The sequence below is a fragment of the Scyliorhinus canicula genome, chromosome 11 (genome assembly GCF_902713615.1).
Source record: "Scyliorhinus canicula chromosome 11, sScyCan1.1, whole genome shotgun sequence".
NCBI lineage: Eukaryota > Metazoa > Chordata > Chondrichthyes > Carcharhiniformes > Scyliorhinidae > Scyliorhinus > Scyliorhinus canicula.
This window is the reverse complement of record NC_052156.1, coordinates 143,371,780-143,392,193: the sequence shown is the minus strand read 5'-3', so window position 1 is coordinate 143,392,193 and position 20,414 is coordinate 143,371,780. Positions and strand designations below refer to the sequence as shown.

The 20,414-nt window shown below is 43.4% G+C and overlaps 1 protein-coding gene across 11 annotated transcripts in view; it reads right to left on the bottom strand.

The window, feature by feature from the left end:
* Positions 1-20,414, bottom strand: part of kmt2e (lysine (K)-specific methyltransferase 2E) — a 164,665-nt gene that overhangs the window by 20,909 nt on the left and 123,342 nt on the right. For all 11 annotated transcript variants that reach the window (XR_005462313.1, XM_038811585.1, XM_038811589.1 and 8 more), the window contains 6 exons: positions 17,157-17,318; positions 11,884-12,255; positions 11,243-11,488; positions 10,498-10,651; positions 8,543-8,796; positions 2,940-2,996 (listed from right to left, as the gene is read on the bottom strand). Coding sequence is in view for 10 of the 11 variants with exons in the window: in XM_038811585.1 (XP_038667513.1) it covers positions 2,940-2,996; positions 8,543-8,796; positions 10,498-10,651; positions 11,243-11,488; positions 11,884-12,255; positions 17,157-17,318 (1,245 nt within the window). In the remaining variant the exon portion in view is untranslated. The remainder of the gene's footprint in view (positions 1-2,939; positions 2,997-8,542; positions 8,797-10,497; positions 10,652-11,242; positions 11,489-11,883; positions 12,256-17,156; positions 17,319-20,414) is intronic.

Here is a 20,414-nt window from a genome sequence, read left to right as displayed (position 1 = left end):
GGAGATGTATCTTTGCAAGGATCCTTCTCACAGATGAAAAGCCCACTGATTTATTTGGTTCAGATTTCAGCCTACTAATTTGTTTGCAGAGGGTGATAAACAAAAAGAATCTTTGAACTTGATTATATTTAAGACATTCATGCCAGTTTCTACATTCAAACAACTAGTAGTGATTGTTTCACAACAAATTGATTGCCAAGTTTTTCTGGGGGGGGGGGGATATCAAGTCAACCAGCATTTCCATTGCATATGTTAAAAGTTTTGCAAGGATAACAGCAAACATGGCTGTAATGCTCCATTTAATTAAATAAACTGTTGACTCCCGTTGCCAAAGGTTATACTTTGTTCAGTTAATATTGTCAGCTTGCTTTAGTCAGTGGTGGTCATGCCTGAGTTAGATGGTTATGTATGGATTAAGAAAATGGCACCACAAGATAGGAGTTAGACGGGTGTTTAAATAGAGGGCTTTTTCTGTCTATATGGAAGGGTAGGTGAATTGGTCATGCTAAAGTTGCCCCTTAGTATCCACAGATGTGCAGGTTAGGTGAGGTTACGGAAAATAGGGCAACGTAAGGTGCTTTAGCAGAGGTTTGGTGCAATCCCGATGGGCCGATGGGGTCTCACAGCACAAGACATAGGGGCAAATGTAGACCATTCAGCCCATTGAATCTGCTCCGCCAATCAATGAAATTACGATTGTTCGGATATGATAATCCTCAACTCCACTTTCCTGCTTTCCCCATAACCCTGGATTCTCTTACTCTCTCAACCTTGACCACACTGAATGACCCAGCATCTACATTAAAGAATTCCACAGATTCACATCTCAGACTTAAATGGGTGACCCTTCCTCTGAGATTATACTCTCTTGTCCTAGACTCGCCCACAAGGGGAAACAACCGCTCAGCATCTACCCTGTCAAGCCCCCTGAGAATTTTGTGTGTCTCAATAAGGTTATCTTTCATTCTTCTAAACTCCAATGAGTCCAGGCCCAATCTACTCAACCACTCCTCATAAGAAAATCCCTCCATACCCAGGATCAACCTAGTGAATCATCTCTGGACTGCCTCCAATGCCCGGATATCTTTCCTTAGATAAGGGGATTAAAACTGTATTCCAGGTGTGATCTAACTAGTGCCTCGTGTAGTTTTAGCATGGTTTGCCTATTTTTATACTCCATTCCCTTTGACATAAAAGTCAATATATTCTATTAATATTCTATTACCCACTGAACTTAAAAGCTAGATTTTTGTGATTCACCCATGAGGAACCCCAAATCCCTCCGAGAGTTAAGTGCATTCCAATCACCCCCTTTCACGCTTGAATGATTCTGAAGTGCTCAGCAGGAAATTGACACTTAACTCACTTTGAAGTGATTGATGTTTGTAAACATTGTGGTTACAGCACTTCAGAATTACTGAACCATGAAAAAGATGAATGAAGAAAGGCTCACAGCTGTGTGTGTGTGTGGAAGCTGTCAATTACAGCCCACTAAAGGAAATGAATGAATGGCTTGCAGTTCAAGGATCTGAGGGGTTTAAACATAGGTCACTGTTTTCTCTTTCCAGGAATTGACATGTGGTACTACCTCTGTCTGAGCCAGCAAATGTATGCCCAGAGGAGTTATAGAATCATAGAAACCCTACAGTGCAGGTGGCCATTCAGCCCATCGAGTCTGCACAGAACCTCTCAAAGAGCACTCTAAACAGGCCCCCTTCCCAGCCTAATCCTCTAGCCCCACCTAACCTTTTGGATACTAAAGGGCAATTTAGCATGGCCAAGCCACCTAACCAGCACATCTTTGGACTGTTACAACAGTAATTGTTTTTTACTGCCTCTGTCTGGACTGCTCACTAGCTTCCAGAAACGGGTCTCTTTTTCTGGAGGTCTTCCTGACAGGTTGCTTTTTCTGGGGTTGGGTTTCCTGATAGGACTCTCTTTTCCAGTGGACTTCCTGACAAGGGCATCTTTTCCAGGGGGGCTTCCTGACAGGGATCTCATTCCTGGGGTCCCCCTATATAAGGGTCTCTGGGAAGTGGGCGGGTTAATTCAACCCTGTAGGCCAGCCACTGAGGATTGGGAATCGCTCCCTGATTTGCACTTCATTCACCTCCGGCGGGAGAACATAGTCTCCAAAACGGAGAATCTCGTCCATTATATTTCATCTGCCCACTCACTTAGTCCCTCTGTAGACTTTTTATGTCATGCTTACCACTTGCCTTCCCACCTTTTTTGTGTCATCCGAAAACATGGCAATAGTACATTCAGTTCCATTGTCCTAGTCATTAATATATATATATATTGTAAATAATTGTGGCCTAGCACTGAACCTTGTGGCACTCCACTAGTTAAAGTTTGCCATCCTGAAAATGCCCCTCTTATCCCAATTCTCTATCAGTTAGTTAACTTCTGAAGAGGCAGATTCCCCAGTTTCCCAGTAAATATTCCTTCCAGAACCAACAAAAGTAAAATAGATGATCTGGTCATTCAATTCACTGCTTTGTTTGGAAATGTATGGACTCAAAATAGCTATCTTATTTTGCTAAACACCAGTCACTGCATTCAAAACTGTAACACATATAAATTAATGTCTTTCTTTAACATTAATAATAGCTACTTAATGAAGTCACTAGAAGGTAATAAACACTCATAGAACTATTTAGCAAAGAGTTAATGCCTTAAGGAGAGCTAATTCCCCAAGGAGAGCAAGAAAATCGGCAAAGTATAAAAGTAGGTTGCACAATGCATTGATCAGCCACAGGGATATATCCACAATTCCAAACATCATGAATTGTAAAGTTAAATGTTAAACATTTAAAAAGTTACATTTGCACTGTAGTATTCTGTGATTCTGTGACTGAAAGAATACTTCTGCCGATTCTAAATTCCAATAAGTCTACAGTCTATCTGGCGTGCAATAAAATTAACACTAAAGTTACCTCATGATTGTATGCTCTTCGTTTAACTTCTGGGGAACTTTCAGGTGATGAAATGTTCTTTGGACAGGCCAAAGGAAAGGAGAAAAAGATTAAAGGTAAACAATGGATATTTTAAAACTGAACTGGATTAATTAGTTCATAGTATCTTACAGCAAATAAAACCAAATGATATGTATTGAATAACTTCCAGCATAACTCAAAACAAGATATTTATATTGCTATCACATGCTGTTTTATAGGAGCTCGCCATGCACAAATTGGTTGCCCTTTCTTACATTACAACAGTAACTACACTTGGAAAATGCTTTGTTGGCAATAAAGTGCTTTCAATCATCAGATGAAAAGAACTATCTGAAAGCAAGTCTTTCTTTCTCTTCTATTGTAATAGCAATACTTGTACAGAAATAACTCCCTATTAAAGTTGACTTCAATCTCAAGTTTTTTTAACAAACAATTTTATTGAGGTATTTTTGGCATATAGAAAAAGTGACATTGTACAGTACAAAAAAAAGTCAAGACACAAATTACAAAATAAACATAGTGCAAACCACAGCTCTGTTCACGCACGGACCTGCCTCAATATCCCCCTACTCTACTCTACTCTTGCAACCCCCTCCCCCGCCCCTGCTGACATTTACTCCTCTGCGAAGAAGTCAATAAATTGCTGCCACTTTCGGGCGAACCCTAGTAGCGATCCTCTCAAGGCGAACTTGACTTTCTCTAGGCCAAGAAAGCTCGCCATGTCCAATAGCCATACCTCAGCCCTCGGGGGCTTTGAGTCCCTCCATGCTAACAGTATTCGTCGCCGGGCTACCAGGGAAGCAAAGGCCAGAACGTTGGCCTCTCTCTCTTCCCGGATTCCCGGGTCCTCCGAAACCCCAAAGATTGCCACCTCCGGGCTCATTACCACCCCAGTTTTCAATACCCGGGACATGACATCTGCGAATCACTGCCAATACCCCCTGAGTTTAAGGCACGACCAGAACATGTGTACATGGTTAGACGGCCCTCCGGCGCATCAAGCACACTTGTCCTCCAGCCCGAAGAATCTGCTCATCCGGGCCACCGCCATGTGGGCCACCACGGTGCACGATCTTAAACTGGATCAGGCAGAGCCTGGCGCATATTGCGGTCGTGTTTACTCTGCTCAGGGTTTCTGCCCAAAAACCCTCCTCCAGCTCCCCCCCCCCCCCCCCCCCCCCCACGAGCTCCTCCTCCCACTTAAGCTTCAGGTCCTCTGTCTGCGTATCCTCAGCTCTCATTAGCTCCTTGTAGACGTCTGAAACTCTACTCTCTCCCACCTCTCCCCTAGAAACTACCCTGTCCTGCCTCCCCTTCGGCGGGAGACGTGGGAAGGATGGCACCAGTCTGCATACAAAATCCCTCACCCGCAAGTATCTAAAGTCGTTCCCTCTTGCCAGCCAAAACCTCTCCCCCAGCGTCCTCATGCTCGGAAAGCTCCCTTCCAGGAACAGATCCCCCATCCTCACAAACCCCGCCCTCCTCCACAGTCGATACCCCCTGTCCATGTTCCCTGGGGAAAATCGGTGCTTGCCGCAGATTGGGGTCCACACCGATGCTCTTACTTCCCCTACATGCCTCCTCCACTAGCCCCAGATGCGAAGAGCCGCCACCACCATCGGGCTGGCGGAGTACCGTCCTGGTGGAAACGGCAGAGGCGCCGTGGCCAGGGTTGCTAAGTTAGTGCCCCTGCACGAAGCAGCCTCCATCGGCTTCCAGACCGACCCCGCATCCACCATCCATTTCCTTATCTTCGCTATGTTGGCCGCCCAGTAATAGTTGCTGAAGTTCGGCAACGCCAGCCCCTCTTCGCCTCTGCTCCTTTCAAGCATCACCCTCTTCACCCGCGGGGACTTCCCTGCCCATACAAATCCCAGAATAATTTTATTCAGCCTCTTAAAGAAGGACCGTGGGATAAAGATGGGGAGATACCGAAAAACAAACGAGAACCGTGGGAGAATTGTCATCTTAACAGTCTGCATCCTCCCTGCCAATCACAGTGGGAGCGCATCCCACCTCTGGACCTCCTCCCTCACTCGTTCCACCAGCCGGGACAGGTTGAGCTTATGCAACCTGCCCCAGTCCCGTGCCACCTGAATCCCCAAATATCGGAAATTCTCCCCCACTAGCCTGAACGGCAACCCCTTCAACCTACTCTCCTGCCCCCTTGCCTGAATTACAAACAACTCGCTCTTAGCCATGTTCAGTTTGTATCTGGAGAACCGGCCAAATTCCCTCAGGGTTGCCATAATACCGTCCATCCCCAACATTGGGTCCGATACATATAACAGCAGATCATCTGCGTTTAACGAGACTCTATGTTCCACTCCCCCCCGGACCAGCCCTTTCCAGCCCCTAGAAGCTCAGTGCAATTGCCAGCGGCTCTATGACGAGCGCAAACAGCAGTGGGGAGATGAGGGCAGACCTGTCTTGACCCACGGTGCAGTCTAAAGTAGTCCGATGTCATCCTGTTCGTCCTTACACTCGCCTCCGGGGCCTGACACAATAGCCTAACCCAGTCGATGAACCCCGCCCCGAACCCAAACCGTCCTAGTACCTCCCACAGATAATCCCACTCGACCCAGTCAAAAGCCTTTTCAGCATCCATGGCTACCACTATCTCTACCTCCCTACTCTCCGTCCTGTGCCTGAGTACTATTGCCTTCCAGTTCCGCGTTCAAAAGTGCAAAAAAGTCAGGTGAAAAGGTCCAAAAGTCCGACCAAAACGGGAGCCACCAAATGTGCGACCTACTCCCTCATAGCTGCCACCTGAAGTCTCCCAATCTCAAGTTTTAAGCATTTTTTTTTTACACATCAGCAGAATAAACCCAAATTGCCACTGGGAAGAATTACATAATTTGGATCTGTGACTTTACCTCAGCCAGGATATTCCTCAAGTTATTGTCTCGCATTTTCCCAGCAATATAATTACTTTACCGTGTACATTTAGTGATACACATCAACAATAAAAAAAGTGACATTAACACATTACAATTGAGATGACAAGAAGCTAGAAGGTTCATAATTTTTCTCTACATTTCAACACCCAACTTCAGCCATAAGTAAAGTATGGACCATGTTGATTGTATTCCACTATTAAATTTGCTCACGGCTGATCTGTACTTTAAGTTAATTGGCCTCTCCCACCTTGTCCCATCATAATCCTTGATACCCTGACCTAACAAATCTGTTAATTTTGGGGCGGCATGATGACACAATGGATTGCACTGCTATCTCACAGCTTCAGGGACCCAGGTTCACTTCCAGCCTTAGATGACTGCGTGGGTTTCCTTCGGGTGCTCCGGCTTCCTCCCACAGTCCAAAGTGCAAGTTAGGTGGACTGGCCATACTAAATTGCCCCTTAGTGTCAAGGGATGTGCAGGTTAGGTGGGATTGTAGGGTTGCGGGGATAGGGCAGGGGTGTGGGCCTGGGTGGGGTGCTTAGAGGGTCTTTTTTTTTTGTTGATGAGCCAAATGGCCTTCTTGCGCAGCGCAGGGATTCTATGATTCTGGTCTTACATAGACATAGAATTTACAGCAGTGGTCTTCAAAGTCGGGGGCGCGACCTGCGGGTGGGTCATGGGCGGGTGTCGGGAGGGTCGAGGTGCCGTCGTCCGCGGCGCTCCCGTTCGCGCAAATCCCCGTGCAGCAGCCGACTTTTCATAACACCGGCTGCAAGCGGCTGTGAACATGTTTTAAAAAAAAATTTGGCCGCACTGCGCATGCACGCACGATGATCAACGCGCATACACAGAAAATTCCGCCGCATTGCGCATGCGCGCCGATAATCGGGCACGCATGTGCAGTGCGGCCGCTATTTTTTTTTAAACGGTTGCAGCTTTTTGTTTCACAACTTCTGTACTGGTTTTTATTGGGGTTTATTTGATAAAATTTTGTCGGAAAAAATTCAGAACTTTGGACAGATGGTGACTCCATACTTTCCGACACCAAAAGGCTTCACCTTCATCCAACTAGGTTCCATTGGAGGAGCGTGTACGAGGGCCAAAGGGACCCAAAACCATTTCCTCCATTTTTGTCAGCAGCAAGCAAGGTAAGAGAAAATGGTGGGTTGCGAAGGTCAGCTGGCTGGTAAAAATGGGTTCCCGGAAAAAAAGTTTGACGAACACTGATTTACAGTACAGAAGGAGGTCATTTGGCCCATCGAGTCTGCACCGGAAAGACCAACCCACCTAAGCCCACTCCTCCACCCTATCCCCACAACCCAGTAACCCCACCTACCCTTTTTGAACACTATGGGCAATTTAGTATGTCCAATCCACCTAACCTGCACATCTTTGGACTGTGGGAAGAAACTGGAACACCCGGAGGAAATCCACACAGACACGGGGAGAACGTGCAGACTCCGCACAGACAGTGACCTAAGACGGGAATTGAACCTGGTGCTGTGAAGCAACTGTGCTAACCACTGTGCTGATATCTTAAATGTTTCGATTGATCCATGGGCAGCACGGTAGCACAGTGGTTAACACTGTTGCTTCGCAGCACCAAGGACCCGGGTTTGATTCCCGGTTTGGGTCACTGTCTGTGCGGAGTCTGCACATTCTCCCCGTGTCTGCATGGGTTACATCCGGAGCTCCAGTTTCCTCTCACAAGTCGTGAAAGGCATGCTTATTAGATGGTAATTCCAATTCTCTTCGAGCACTTAGTGGTCCACTAAGGCGTACTTTTATTTGTTTCCATAGCTAGTTATTCCTGGAACAGGTCACTCGTCTGTCACCAGAGGCTTGAGAGGTGCCACTCCACATCACCATGGCTGACCAGGAGCCTTCTCCGCCCCCTACTGCCAGCCATTGACGTATTGGAAGGATTTAAAGGTTGACACTCAACCTATTTCGCCACATTATGAACACATCTCCACCAAGTCCTGGGGTGGGACTTGAACCCTGAGCTTCTGGCTCAGAGGCAGGGATGCTACCCATTGTGAAACAAGGCCACCAAGAGGTTGCTAACCAGTCTGATAATCCTTCCATTGGTCTTAAAATGGGAAAATGGATCCTCAGAAGATACAAACTTTTATAGCTATAATGCATTCAATTTTTCACTACCATGTGTGCTCTGCCCAGAGCCAGGTCCTTGGCACATAGTCTGCTGATGCTTCATCCTCGGCTGTTTTCCTGGCAGTTTTTGTCAGCGGTGGTTTGCCACTGCCTTCCACTCTTGTGCCAGGTCTACCTCAGCCGATACAGGAATCAAACCTACACTGTTGCTGTTATTCTGAATCACACATTAGCCATCTAACTAACTGAGCTAACCAGCAGACCTTATAATGCATTATCCAAGCATTACTGAAGACTATTAATGGTTCTAGAAAACGTTTTTAAACAAATAATTAGCACAAATTAAACCATTTGTTCTTTAAATTGCACTTTTAAAAGAGAATCCACTAATTTGTTCTTTACGGTTAAAATGTTCAAGTGTTTAATTATGCAAGATACAAGTTATTGTATTAATTGTTCCTCGCCTAGTATTATCAAAAAGCAAAATAGAGCAGGCTCAAATATAATATTATGGTTCCTGTATTTCAGTAATACATTGCTTTCCTATTTAAAAAATGAACTTACCTCAAATTGCAGGGAATTTCCTTGAAGATTGGGTGTTCCAGGTGTCACAGGTGAATACACAGGTTTGTAGCCATTTCTACAAGATTCATCCTCTATTTTTCCCTTTGTTGGAGTACTACACATGGAAGGATCTGAGGCAGTGATATCAACGAATGGGGGAGTTGTTTGTGGAGAAGGGTTTGGAGTGGAGGGCTCAGGTAAACCAGAATCTGTTAGATGGCGTAATCTTCTCTTCTTTAAAGGGGTAATTAATTCTGTAAAACAAGGCGGAAGATGAGAACACGAGAAAAACATTTTGGGATGGTTCAGAGTCAGGGAACATCAGAATAAAATTTTGATCAATTCATTCACAAATAGAAAAAAAAAAGAAACCGCACACATTTTGATCAGGACCTATAAACAGTGCAGTTTAAGTCCAGAACCTCTCTCCCTCCACATGTGCACACTCACACATACTCAATCATTCCCAACACCCCATCACCTTCTCAAAGCACTTTTTCATGCAAGTGTACGAGGTGCGACACCTGCCCTTTTATCTCCTCGCAAACATTCTTTTCAGGGGAAACAGCAATTTACTTGTACCTTATAATTCAGTACATGTATTTACTGATCACGATATACTCTTCTTTACTTCGGAGACCAAATGGATGTTGACTGGCCGTTTTGCGGAACATATCCACTGAGTCTATATGCACGACTCCAAGCTCCAGCTGTCTGTCAATTTAATTCTCCATGCCACTCTCATTCTGACCTCAGCCTCTTGCACTGTTCCAATGAAGCTCAACGTAAGCATGTGAAACAGCATCTCGTATTTTGATTATTGTACAACCCTCTGGACTGAACACTAGTTGAACGATTTTAGTTGAATTAACTTGTGTCATCTGTTGGTAGTGATTCTGTTATTCCCATTTATACCTAATCCAGGTGTAATCTTTTGTTTCTTGTCCCATTATCATCTAATTTTGCCTTGCTCCAAGATCTCTTTTGCTATTTAATCTCTCACCATTTCATCCATCCTCTTTGCTTTCTTCACCTCCCCGTTTTCCCTGCCTCTGCACTTGTTTAAAAACTGTTACATCTGTAATTTTCTCTAGTTCTGACAAAAGTTTATCAGCTCAAAATGTTGACAGTTTCTCTCCACAGCCACTACCTGCCCGTTGAGCATGTCCAGCATTTTCTGTTTTTATTTCAGATTTCCAGCGTCTGTTGGTTTTTCTTTTGTATGAATTAACAGATTGACATGCTCAAGGTAGCACATAAGAAATGTAAAAACTTTAAACTACCCCTCCCTACATGTCAAAATCTGAATAAAAAGTACCTGGATCTTTCCATGACTTTGTTGATCGCTGTAAACTGCTCAATTGGCACAGGTTATAATTGTGGCAACAGGGAATGGTGAAATGGTTTTAAGGTATTTTGAACAAAAGTTATGCACTGGTAAAACCAGGGCAAAACTACAATAGAAAATCCTTTAGACTCTGAAAGAAGGTTCAACTAACCCAAGGGGCTGGTTTAGCACAATGGGCTAAATCGCTGGCTTTTAAAGCAGACCAAGGCAGGCCAGCAGTGTAGGTTCAATTCCCGTACCAGCCTCCCCGAACAGGCGCCGGAATGTGGCGACTAGGGGCTTTTCACAGTAACTTCATTGAAGCCTACTCGTGACAATAAGCAATTTTCATTTTCATTTAAAAGTCAAATCAAAAGCCGATCTTCATTTTGCTAAAAACTGAAGGCACTCTTTGGTGGGAGTTTATAGATATGTAACCTGAGTTTGATGCAAAAATTTCCAAGGATCTATCCAAAAGATAGACCAAGCAGGCCAAGTGACGATCCTATATATGTGGAGGTTGAGCAAATGAGAAACAGTATCCATTACAATTGATATATTCAAATCACATCAGTTTGTTACAACGCCCATTATTTCAGTAGATTATGACTTTAGTACATTTCAATACCTGTTAAACAGCAATTCCCACTGAGTGCAGTAGTGCCTGGGCTGTTAGTTTCTCCACTCATTGCTGGACTCAGAGAGCCATCATACGACGTGGAGTCAAAGGCGTCAGCAAAATTTGATGAAGTTTCATCCTCCAAGGCTTGCTTTAACCAACGCTTCACAAACAAACACAGAATTAGATGCTAATCAATCAGTATAATTATAGAGAACAGGAAAAATCTAAAGCCGAACACAAAATTTTTCAATTTCTCAAGGTTTCTGTTACTATCCAGGTAACTGTTAAATTTATAAAAGGTTAAAAATAAAAATGCTTGCCATTATAAAATGATGCAGACTTAATCCTCAAAAAAAACTTTATTTAGACTTGAAATTCAGTTTCTATAGATTATAATTAAATAATTCAAATGCAAATAATTCAAATTGCTTGCATTCTGAGGGGTTGATTGGTATTGTATTATACAAGCAATTTACTAGACTTAACCTTTTGTGGTGAGTTTAATGGAAAATTCATTGCAAACCAAAATTCTTAAAAATAACAAGGAAGCTCAGGGCAAGATGCTGCTTGTGTGAATCAAACAGCATTGTGCTATAAAGTTATAGGATCCTTACTAATTCAGCATTTGTTCAATAAATAACAGTGATCCATGCTTTAAGTGGGCTATGTATGGACATCAAGCTAATTCATAAAATCTCTATGTAAAAATACATTTACATGACCATGAAAAGTGGAGATAAAGTTAGATTACCTTTTTACAGGATCCAGCTTTTGGTTCCAAAGGTTCTTTCCGTCTTCTTCTCTCAGACAAGAATGGAGAGCAGAAGCGAATATAGTGCTTAGGGGTTGTATAAATATGAGGACTGTGTGTAAGGCCAGGTAATGAATTCAACTGCGTAGCTAAAACCTCAGGATCAGTTGTTATTCGTAGAGGTCTATCTAAAGGGTTATCTGTTGGTTTACTAGCCTTCTCATTCAACCATTCACTGACCAAGTGCTGAAAAAAAATGTTAAAACTGTAGTAAACCAATAGTAATTTTATATTCACATAATATATTATATTTAAATCTTTTGTATTTTATTTCCATCTCATTTTCCAAGTCATGCCAAGCAAGAGCGAAGTGTATCGAAACAACAAAATGGTACTAAAGTTTGTTTTGCAAATTGGAAAGTTCAAAATAGGAAGTAAAGTTTACAAAAATAGGCACGTAGAGTAAAATATTCATTAAATATTGGTATATTCATTCACAAATGGCTGATTAATGAGAGTCATGAACTATGTGATCACATTACCAAAGCTGGAGACTTTACAAATATATGATGTTTTCTAAGGAATGTAAGTACACAAATTTTAATAAGATAAACAGATACATCAATCAGAAAAATGCACACCTTTTTTGTTTTTGGGTACTTAGTTGCTGTTTTGTTGAAGGTTGGTGATGGTGTTCCTGTTGATTCTTCTGCTGCTACTGTGGTGGTCTCTACTGCTGCTGATGGTTCTACTTCGATTGTCTCATCCACCATGTTAGCATCGCATGACCTAGGTGCTGTTTCAGGAAAAGAATTTTCTACTTCATTCTGTTGGTTACTGGAGACATCAACTTCTGGAGAAGATGGTGGAATATCGGAGCAGGTACTGACAGTTCTGTGTCTCCGACGTTGCTGTCCTATGTGAGTCCTACTGCGAGAAAAGCTTTTCCTCTGTTTTGCTCTGTTTATCCTGGCAGGATTTGGCTTGCTTAAAACTTCTTCTTTTACTGATTCCTAGAAGAAACATGAACATCTTGATGATAAAGTAATTACATTTGTACATGCATCTCTGATTCAGTTAAGCGGGTAAAGTTTCCTGAAATCAAAGAAGCAATGAAAGCATATGGCTTTCATTAACATTTATTTGAGATAATGCTGGGCTGTATCTTGCTGGAAACAGCAGTCTGCAGCATATGCTATCAGGTTAAACCTTTCCTGCCATTTGCAGATCAAATTTGTTTGCGCCCTCACATGCTGACGTACGAGCTGAAAACAGTGTGGTGAGGGCAACAAGATGCCTGCGACTTTAGTTAATTACAGGGGCAACAACATATCTCTTTAACTAATGATAATTAAGGATTTCGAGAGAAGAAGAGGAACAGAGAAGGAAGATGAATTAGTCAAATCAGGCTCATAAAGAAAAATATACAGGGGAAGACTGATTACCAGAAAAAAAGATAAACAAAGGAAAAATAAAAGGATAAAAACTGAAAAAAAAAACGAGACTCGAATCTTTACCATGAGATTTGAGAACGGGAATGAGATTGAACTTGTTTGAAATTGTTTGCATTCTGAAGTTGATTGGCATTGCATTATGCACTCAATTATGAGACTTAACCTTTTGTGGTGAGCTTAATGGAAAATTAATCGTAAATCAAAATCCTTAAAAATAACAAGGAATCTAAGGGCAAGATGATGCTTGTGTGAGCCAAACAGCAGAGTGGCATAAATCACAAATTCTAAAGGTTCGCAACTCAGTTATCTCTTATTCCAGTGTTCTGATAAAAGGTCACAGACCTGCAAACTTATAGTGATGTGGAATGTGCAGGGCTGAATGGCCCGGTTAAACGATTCCGGGTATTTGCACACTTGGATGTGGTATTCGTGCAGGAGACACATCTGTAGGTAACAGATCAGACGAGGTTAAGAAAGGGTGAGGGTGGGGTAGATGTTCCACTCGGGATTTGATTCCAACTCAAGAGGGGTTGCGATTTTGTTTAGTAAAAGGGTGGTATTTGTGGTGGTGAGAGAAGTGCGGGATCCGGGAGGGCGGTACATGATGGTGAGTGGGGTTTTGTGGGGTGGGATGGGGGATGGACCCATGGAGGTTTAGGCATCAGGGCGAAAGTGAGTTTTCCTTCTTCTCCCACTTGCATCGGGTATACTAATGAATAGGGGCCTCACGGTAGCATGGTGGTTAGCATCAATGCTTCACAGCTCCAGGGCTCCAGGGTCCCAGGTTCGATTCCCGGCTGGGTCACTGTCTGTGTGGAGTCTGCACGTCCTCCCCGTGTGTGCGTGGGTTTCCTCCGGGTGCTCCGGTTTCCTCCCACAGTCCAAAGATGTGCGGGTTAGGTGGATTGGCCATGCTAAATTGCCCGTAGTGTAAGGTTAATGGGGGGATTGTTGGGTTACGGGTATACGGGTTACGTGGGTTTAAGTAGGGTGATCATTGCTCGGCACAACATCGAGGGCCGAAGGGCCTGTTCTGTGCTGTACTGTTCTATGTTCTATGAATAGATTTTTTTGTGGTTGGGAAATCAATACTCCCGAGGATTGTGGGAGGAGAATATGCAGCGATTGTGATATCCAATCACGGGGCTCATTATGTGGACGTGAGGTTTGAAACGGGCCGAGCTCAGAGACCCCCATGGATGTAAGACTCTTGGCGGACACAAAGTTCTGTGCGAAGATGGTCTCGGTGATAAGATGCTTATGTGGAGCTCGATCAAAACAGGAAGGTCTCCCTCCACGTTTTGGGAGGTGTTGAAGGCAGTGGTCTGGAAGTTGGGAGAGGGGGGAGGAGAAGTAATAGAAACATAGAAAATAGGAGCAGGAGACTACTCGGCCCTTTGACTCTCTCCGTCATGGCTGATCATCTAACTCAATATCTTAATTCCTCTTTCCCCCCCATATCCTTTGATCCCCTTTGCCCCAAGTGCTATATCTAACAGCTTCTTGAAAACATACAATGTTTTGGCCTCAACTACTTCGCATGGAACAAATTCCATAGACCGACCACTCTCTGGGTGAAAAGATTTCTCCTTATCTCTGTCCTAAATGGTGTACCCCGTATCCTCATTCTGTGACCCCGGTTATAGACATACCCACCATTAGGAATATCCTTCCTGCATCTACCCTGTCTAGCCCTGTTAGAATTTTATAGGTTTCTATGAGATCCTTCCTCATTCTTTTGAATGTCAGTAAATACAATTTTAACCAATTCAATTTTTCCTCATACTTCAGTCCCGCCACCCCAGGAATCACTCTGGTGATATATACTATAATATCCTGTAAGACCCACAGGGACACGGTTGGGAGAGTGAAAAGACAAAGGTTGGTGGATGCCATTGTGGAAGTGACCAACAGTAAGCCCTGACCAGAGAATTGTTTGGAGAAAGGAGGAAGTTACAAGGGAGCTTGATTTAAACATGACAGGGAAGGCAGTGGGCCAGCCTTGTCGCTCAGGAGTGTTTTATGAGTATGGGAAGAAAGCCAGCCACCTATTAGCCTATCAGTTAAGATGTGGAGATGCCGGCGTTGGACTGGGGTGAGCACAGTAAGAAGTCTTACCACACCAGGTTAAAGTCCAACAGGTCTGTTTCGAATCACTAGCTTTGGGAGCACAGTTCCTCAGATTCACTTGAGGAAGGAGCTGTGCTCCGAAAGCTAGTGATTCGAAACAAACCTGTTGCACTTTAACCTGGTGTTGTAAGACTTTTTACCTTTCAGTTAACGCAGCAGGTGGCTATGAGGGATGTTGGTGAAAGCGCTGGAGAAAATTAGCGAGGTATTCAAAGCTTTCTACCGGGGCTTGTATAGGTCCAAGCCCAAGGGGGAGCAGAGATTAATTGATTGCCACATTTACCGAAGTACAGTGAAAAGTATTTTTCTGCGACCAAGGGAACATACACAGTAGACAAAAAGAAAATCGACAAAGTACATTGACAAATAGTGAACAGTGCGCAACATGGGCCAAACGAAGCAAATACATGGGGTACGTTTTGAATGTGCTGGAATTCCCCAAGGTGGTGGGGGGAGGGGGAAGCAGAATGGATACAGGTGGAGGAAGCCTCTTGTGTGGGGGGCGTGCCGAGGGACCCTGGTGACGACCCCCCTCCCGTTTCCCCGGTTAGGTACACATTTTCAGCCCGGAAGTGGTGTCGTCCCTCAAGGTCCGGAATCAGTTGAGGCGGCATTTTGGAGTGGGGAGTATGTTTGTATTCGCCAGCAGGCTGGTAGAGTTGATGGGAAGTCCCAGCTGCCGAGGTGAAGTGAATTCAGGTACATACTTGTAGACGTGAATATTTGCCTGCCCATGACAATTTTTGATGTCCAGTGCTAAATTTGCAATGATTTCCAAAACAGTTGTCACCAGACTCTCAAGTGGGATTGCAGCTGGCCAAAACAAATAAATCTTTCTACAACTTCACTGTCACTGGTCACACATCTTAAAATTAATGTTAATTGGTCCACATGACTCACACCTGGTGTTGAATAAACTAATATGGAATAGTATTTGGCATCTTTTACTTCATTAGTGAATTGGTTTTTGAGTCGCCCTGCCATTATAGTGATGAAATCATCATAGGTTTGGTGTGTTAAAAAGTTGGTCTTCCATGAGCCACAATATTGATAACTTTGAGAGGCTCATCAAAATTACTGAGATATTTAAAAAATTTTTTTAGAGTACCCAATTATTTTTATATTTTCCAATTAAGGGGCAATTTAGCGTGGCCAATCCACCTAACCTGCACATCTTTGGATTGTGGGGGCGAAACCCACGCAGACACGGGGAGAATGTGCAAACTCCACAAAGACAGTGACCCAGGGCCGGGATTCGAACCCAGGTCCTCAGCGCCATAGGCAGCAATGCTATCCACTGTGCCACCGTGCTGCCCATTACTGAGATATTTGGGCAGCACAGTGGCACAGTGGTTAGCCCTGCTGCCTACAGCGCAGAGGTCCCAGGTTTGATCCCGGCTCTGGGTCACTGTCCGTGTGGAGTTTGCACATTCTCCCCATGCTTGCTTGGGTTTCGCCCCCACAACCCAAAGATGTGCAGTGTTGGTGGATTGGCCACGCTAAATTGCCTCATAATTGGAAAAATGAATTGGGTATTCTAAATTAAATTTTTAAAAAATCACTAAGATATTGAAGGCAGGCTAAAAAATCTCAAGTTGACAATTATGACTTATCATATCCTCTTTAGTCCCAAAGAACACAACAGTTTTACTGTGGCAATTGCGCATCTCAGCACTTTCCTCCAATAAGAACACGCACTCTCCCACACACACTCACCCATTCTCTGTCTCCCAAAGACATATACATACATTCACTCACTCCCACATGCACACTCCCCCACACTCACTCATCCACTCTCTCCCACATTAAAGAAACAGAAATTCCAAAATAAGGTGGTCATCGATAGGCCAAGGAAAACAACGCACCAGGTTAAAATGCTAAAGGAGTGGTTAGCAAAATTCGTCATGCTCAGGCCATTATCTTTAAGGAATCGTTAGAATACGATTAGTCTCCAAATTATAAAGTAACCAACATAAAAATAACTTTTGATAGGATAATACAGACAAAGGTTACAAGCTTAGGAGCAATTTTCTGGCTGAAGTATATGGTATCACAAGAACATAAGAAATAAGAACAGAAGTAGGCCATTCAGCCCTTCAAACCCACTCCGCCATTCAAATAGATCATGGCTGATCATCTACTTCAACACCATTATCCTGCACTATCCCTGTATTTCTCAAATGTTTTTAATATGTAGAAATCTATCGATCTCAGCCTTAAAGAAGGGATAATGGAACAGCTGATGTCAAGTCAAGCATTAATTTACAGGTGGGAAATTTCCCTTATCAAGTTTTTTTCAGTTTCTTTGAGGAAATAATGGTAATACATACTTGTGTGGAATCTGTGACAGGAACTACTTGTGTATCTTTGCTCTCCACTTTGATATCTTTTGCTGTGCTGATTCGTTCTAAAGCCTGTTCTCTTCTTTTCTCCCTCTTCTCCATCTTTGCAAATGCTTGCATAATGGCTTCCATTTTCCGTTCTTCTCTGGTCTGTTAAAATAGATGCGGTAAAGTAGCATGAACATCACTTTTCCAATAAAAGTGCACCAAGTTAAGATGACTTACTGAAATGTTACTTTACCTGCAATTTCTTAGAATTGTGATTCATAAAATCCTTTATGGATATAATTTAAGAAGCAATTTATAAAACATCATCCTCAGTGGCTCATAAAACACAAATTCACATTGAAGTATATGAATAGGCAGTCAGTTCAGATTTTCGAATGATATAAGTAGGAGCCTTAAATTATAAGACGAATCTAAGTACTGTAAACATATGTAGAAAGCTTTCCTGACCCCTGGAAAACTTGCACAGTAGTGAATTTTAAATCAGGCTCCCAATTGCACTGCCAGAGCCTGATTTAAATATGCTAATTAAGCTTCTGTGCTTGTATATTACATATAAAATGTGTCCCACCTATTCGCATTCACTGCTATATAAATGGTGGCAGATACATCTGCGGCATGTTGCGAACACATTCTTTATATTTTAATCCATGTTTCACAGGTGAGAAAAAATGCACGTGTGGGATTTTTGAGGAATATTTTAACACATTGAAGAACAAGTTTATGCTTGCAAAAGAACTGTTTCATTCAAACAAGTTTTCTAACCATTTTAGAGGTGAAGGAGTTCACATTCACATGCAACAAGACTGCAACCATTATTATTCCATGCCAATGGCAATACAAGTGGCAGATTAACATTAACTATAATGAGGACAACTACCAAATGTTCAACGCACCTCAATCATGAGCGTCATAGTATTGAAAGACGCAGCAAGTAAAATCTAATAGTTTAGTGTAACTTTAGCTAATACCAACATACCTTTGGCTACATATAGCATGCAATCAACTGTACTCCACCATCAAAATTTGTGTTGAAGTACTGCTTTGGTGACACTTTGATGGTATAATCACTTTTAAGTGTTCATCGTTTGGGACTCAAATTCCATGTCCCCTAAATTTGTAATATTGTTTGCCAACTGATGGTAACCTGATTTGAGCAGGCCCATGTACAAAGCTTGTGTGTCACAATTATATTGGGCACATATGTTAAAAATATGCGAATAGAACATTGTCAAAATAAAGTAATTTACATAATCTTTCACCTGTACATATTTTATCTGCATTTGTAAAAAAGAATAAAACGGAGAACAAGGGTAGTGAACACATGTGATATAACTAGGCATCAAGTAATCATGTGACAGCAAGACACTCTTCCTAACCATACTTATTGGGTTATACAAGTACAAAAGCACAGAAACTATTCCAATCACCAGCATGTTTCATACCAAAAAACCCCACTTTGACAGATATTTTGCTTGTTCCTTGTTTATTAGAACAGCTTTCAGATTAATTTCTGTGCTGCAGAACCAAGTTGTTCCAACTTTACATAATAGTACAAGTTTAAAATAAAATTTAGAGTACCCAATTCATTTTTCCCAATTAAGGGGCAATTTAGCGTGGCCAATCCACCTAACCTGCACATTTTTGAGTTGTGGGGGCGAAGCCCACAATGACCCAGGACAGTGAACCAGGGCCGGGATCAAATCTGGGACCTCGTCGCCGTGAGGCATAGGCGCTAACCACTGCACCACTGTGCTGCCCATAATAATATAAGTTGAGTTATCTCTTGGGTTAAGAACATTTCAGCTTTGCAACACTACACTCATTGTGTGGCTGTAGTGAGGACACCACATCAGAAGACCCACATCACCAGGTAAAAAATACCACCCAATCTGTTTCCATTTTCACCCTTCCCACTTAACAGATAATAAATTCAACATTAATTTTCCTTGCTCTCCAGTTAAAATAATACTGGAGAATGCTACTTGGAACTTGATTACATTCGCTACATTAGAAAATACATTCTTCTCATTGCACTATAAAGAAACATTCTCACCATATTAGTGTCCCCATATCTCTCTTCAGCGGAATGTTAAGAAACAACATTGAATTATGTTGTCAAAAATATGGACAACTACAATGGTCAGGCAGGAGGAAAGGGAGAAATTGAATGGAGAAGGTGGGTGAGCGTTATAGAATGAATTACCACAATCTGCAATGCGATAAACGCTGATGAAGAGCTGAAATCCTCAGCCAATTAGGATTGACTGCTCTTTTTTTTAGTTATCTATTGACTTGAAATGATAATTATTGAAAGCACATATTTAAAAAAATCAAAACATCCAAATAAAAGACAGAACTTAAGTTTTCACAAGCAGTGGGGGCCCTGGTAACGGCGCCGTGGCCGCTCCCTCCCACGAGGTATACCACGAGTCCGGTGGTGGCGGCTACCCTCAAGATTTGGGGGCAGTGGAGGCGACATAGGGGAGAAGTGGGGGGCTCGATGGAGGCTCCGTTAAGGGGGAACCATAGGTTCGTCCCGGGGAACATGGATGGGGGATTTCGGGGATGGTATAGAGCGGGCATTAGACAGCTGAAGGACCTGTTTATCGACGGAAGGTTTGCGAGCCTGGGGGAGTTGGAAGAGAAATTTGGGCTCCCGCCGGGAAACATGTTTAGATATCTGCAGGTAAAGGCATTTGCTAGACGGCAGGTGGAGGGATTCCCTGCGCTCCCCGCGAAGGGGGTGAGTGACAGGGTGCTCTCGGGGGTCTGGGTCGGGGAGGGGAAGATATCCGATATCTACAAGCTTATGCAGGAGAAGGAAGAGGCGTCAGTAGAGGAGCTGAAAACGAAGTGGGAGGGGGAACTGGGGGAACAGATCGAAGACGGGACATGGGCTGATGCCCTGGAGAGGGTAAATTCTTCCTCCTCGTGTGCGCGGCTTAGCCTCATCCAATTCAAGGTGCTGCATAGGGCCCACATGACTGGGACGAGGATGAATAGGTTCTTTGGGGGTGAAGATAGGTGTGCCAGGTGCTCGGGGAGTCCAGCGAACCATGCCCATATGTTCTGGGCATGCCCGGCATTGGAGGAGTTCTGGAAGGGGGTGGCGAGGACGGTGTCAAGGGTGGTGGGATCCAGGGTCAAGCCAGGATGGGGACTCGCGATCTTTGGGGTTGGGGTAGAGCCGGGAGTGCAGGAGGCGAAAGAGGCCGGTGTGCTGGCCTTTGCGTCCCT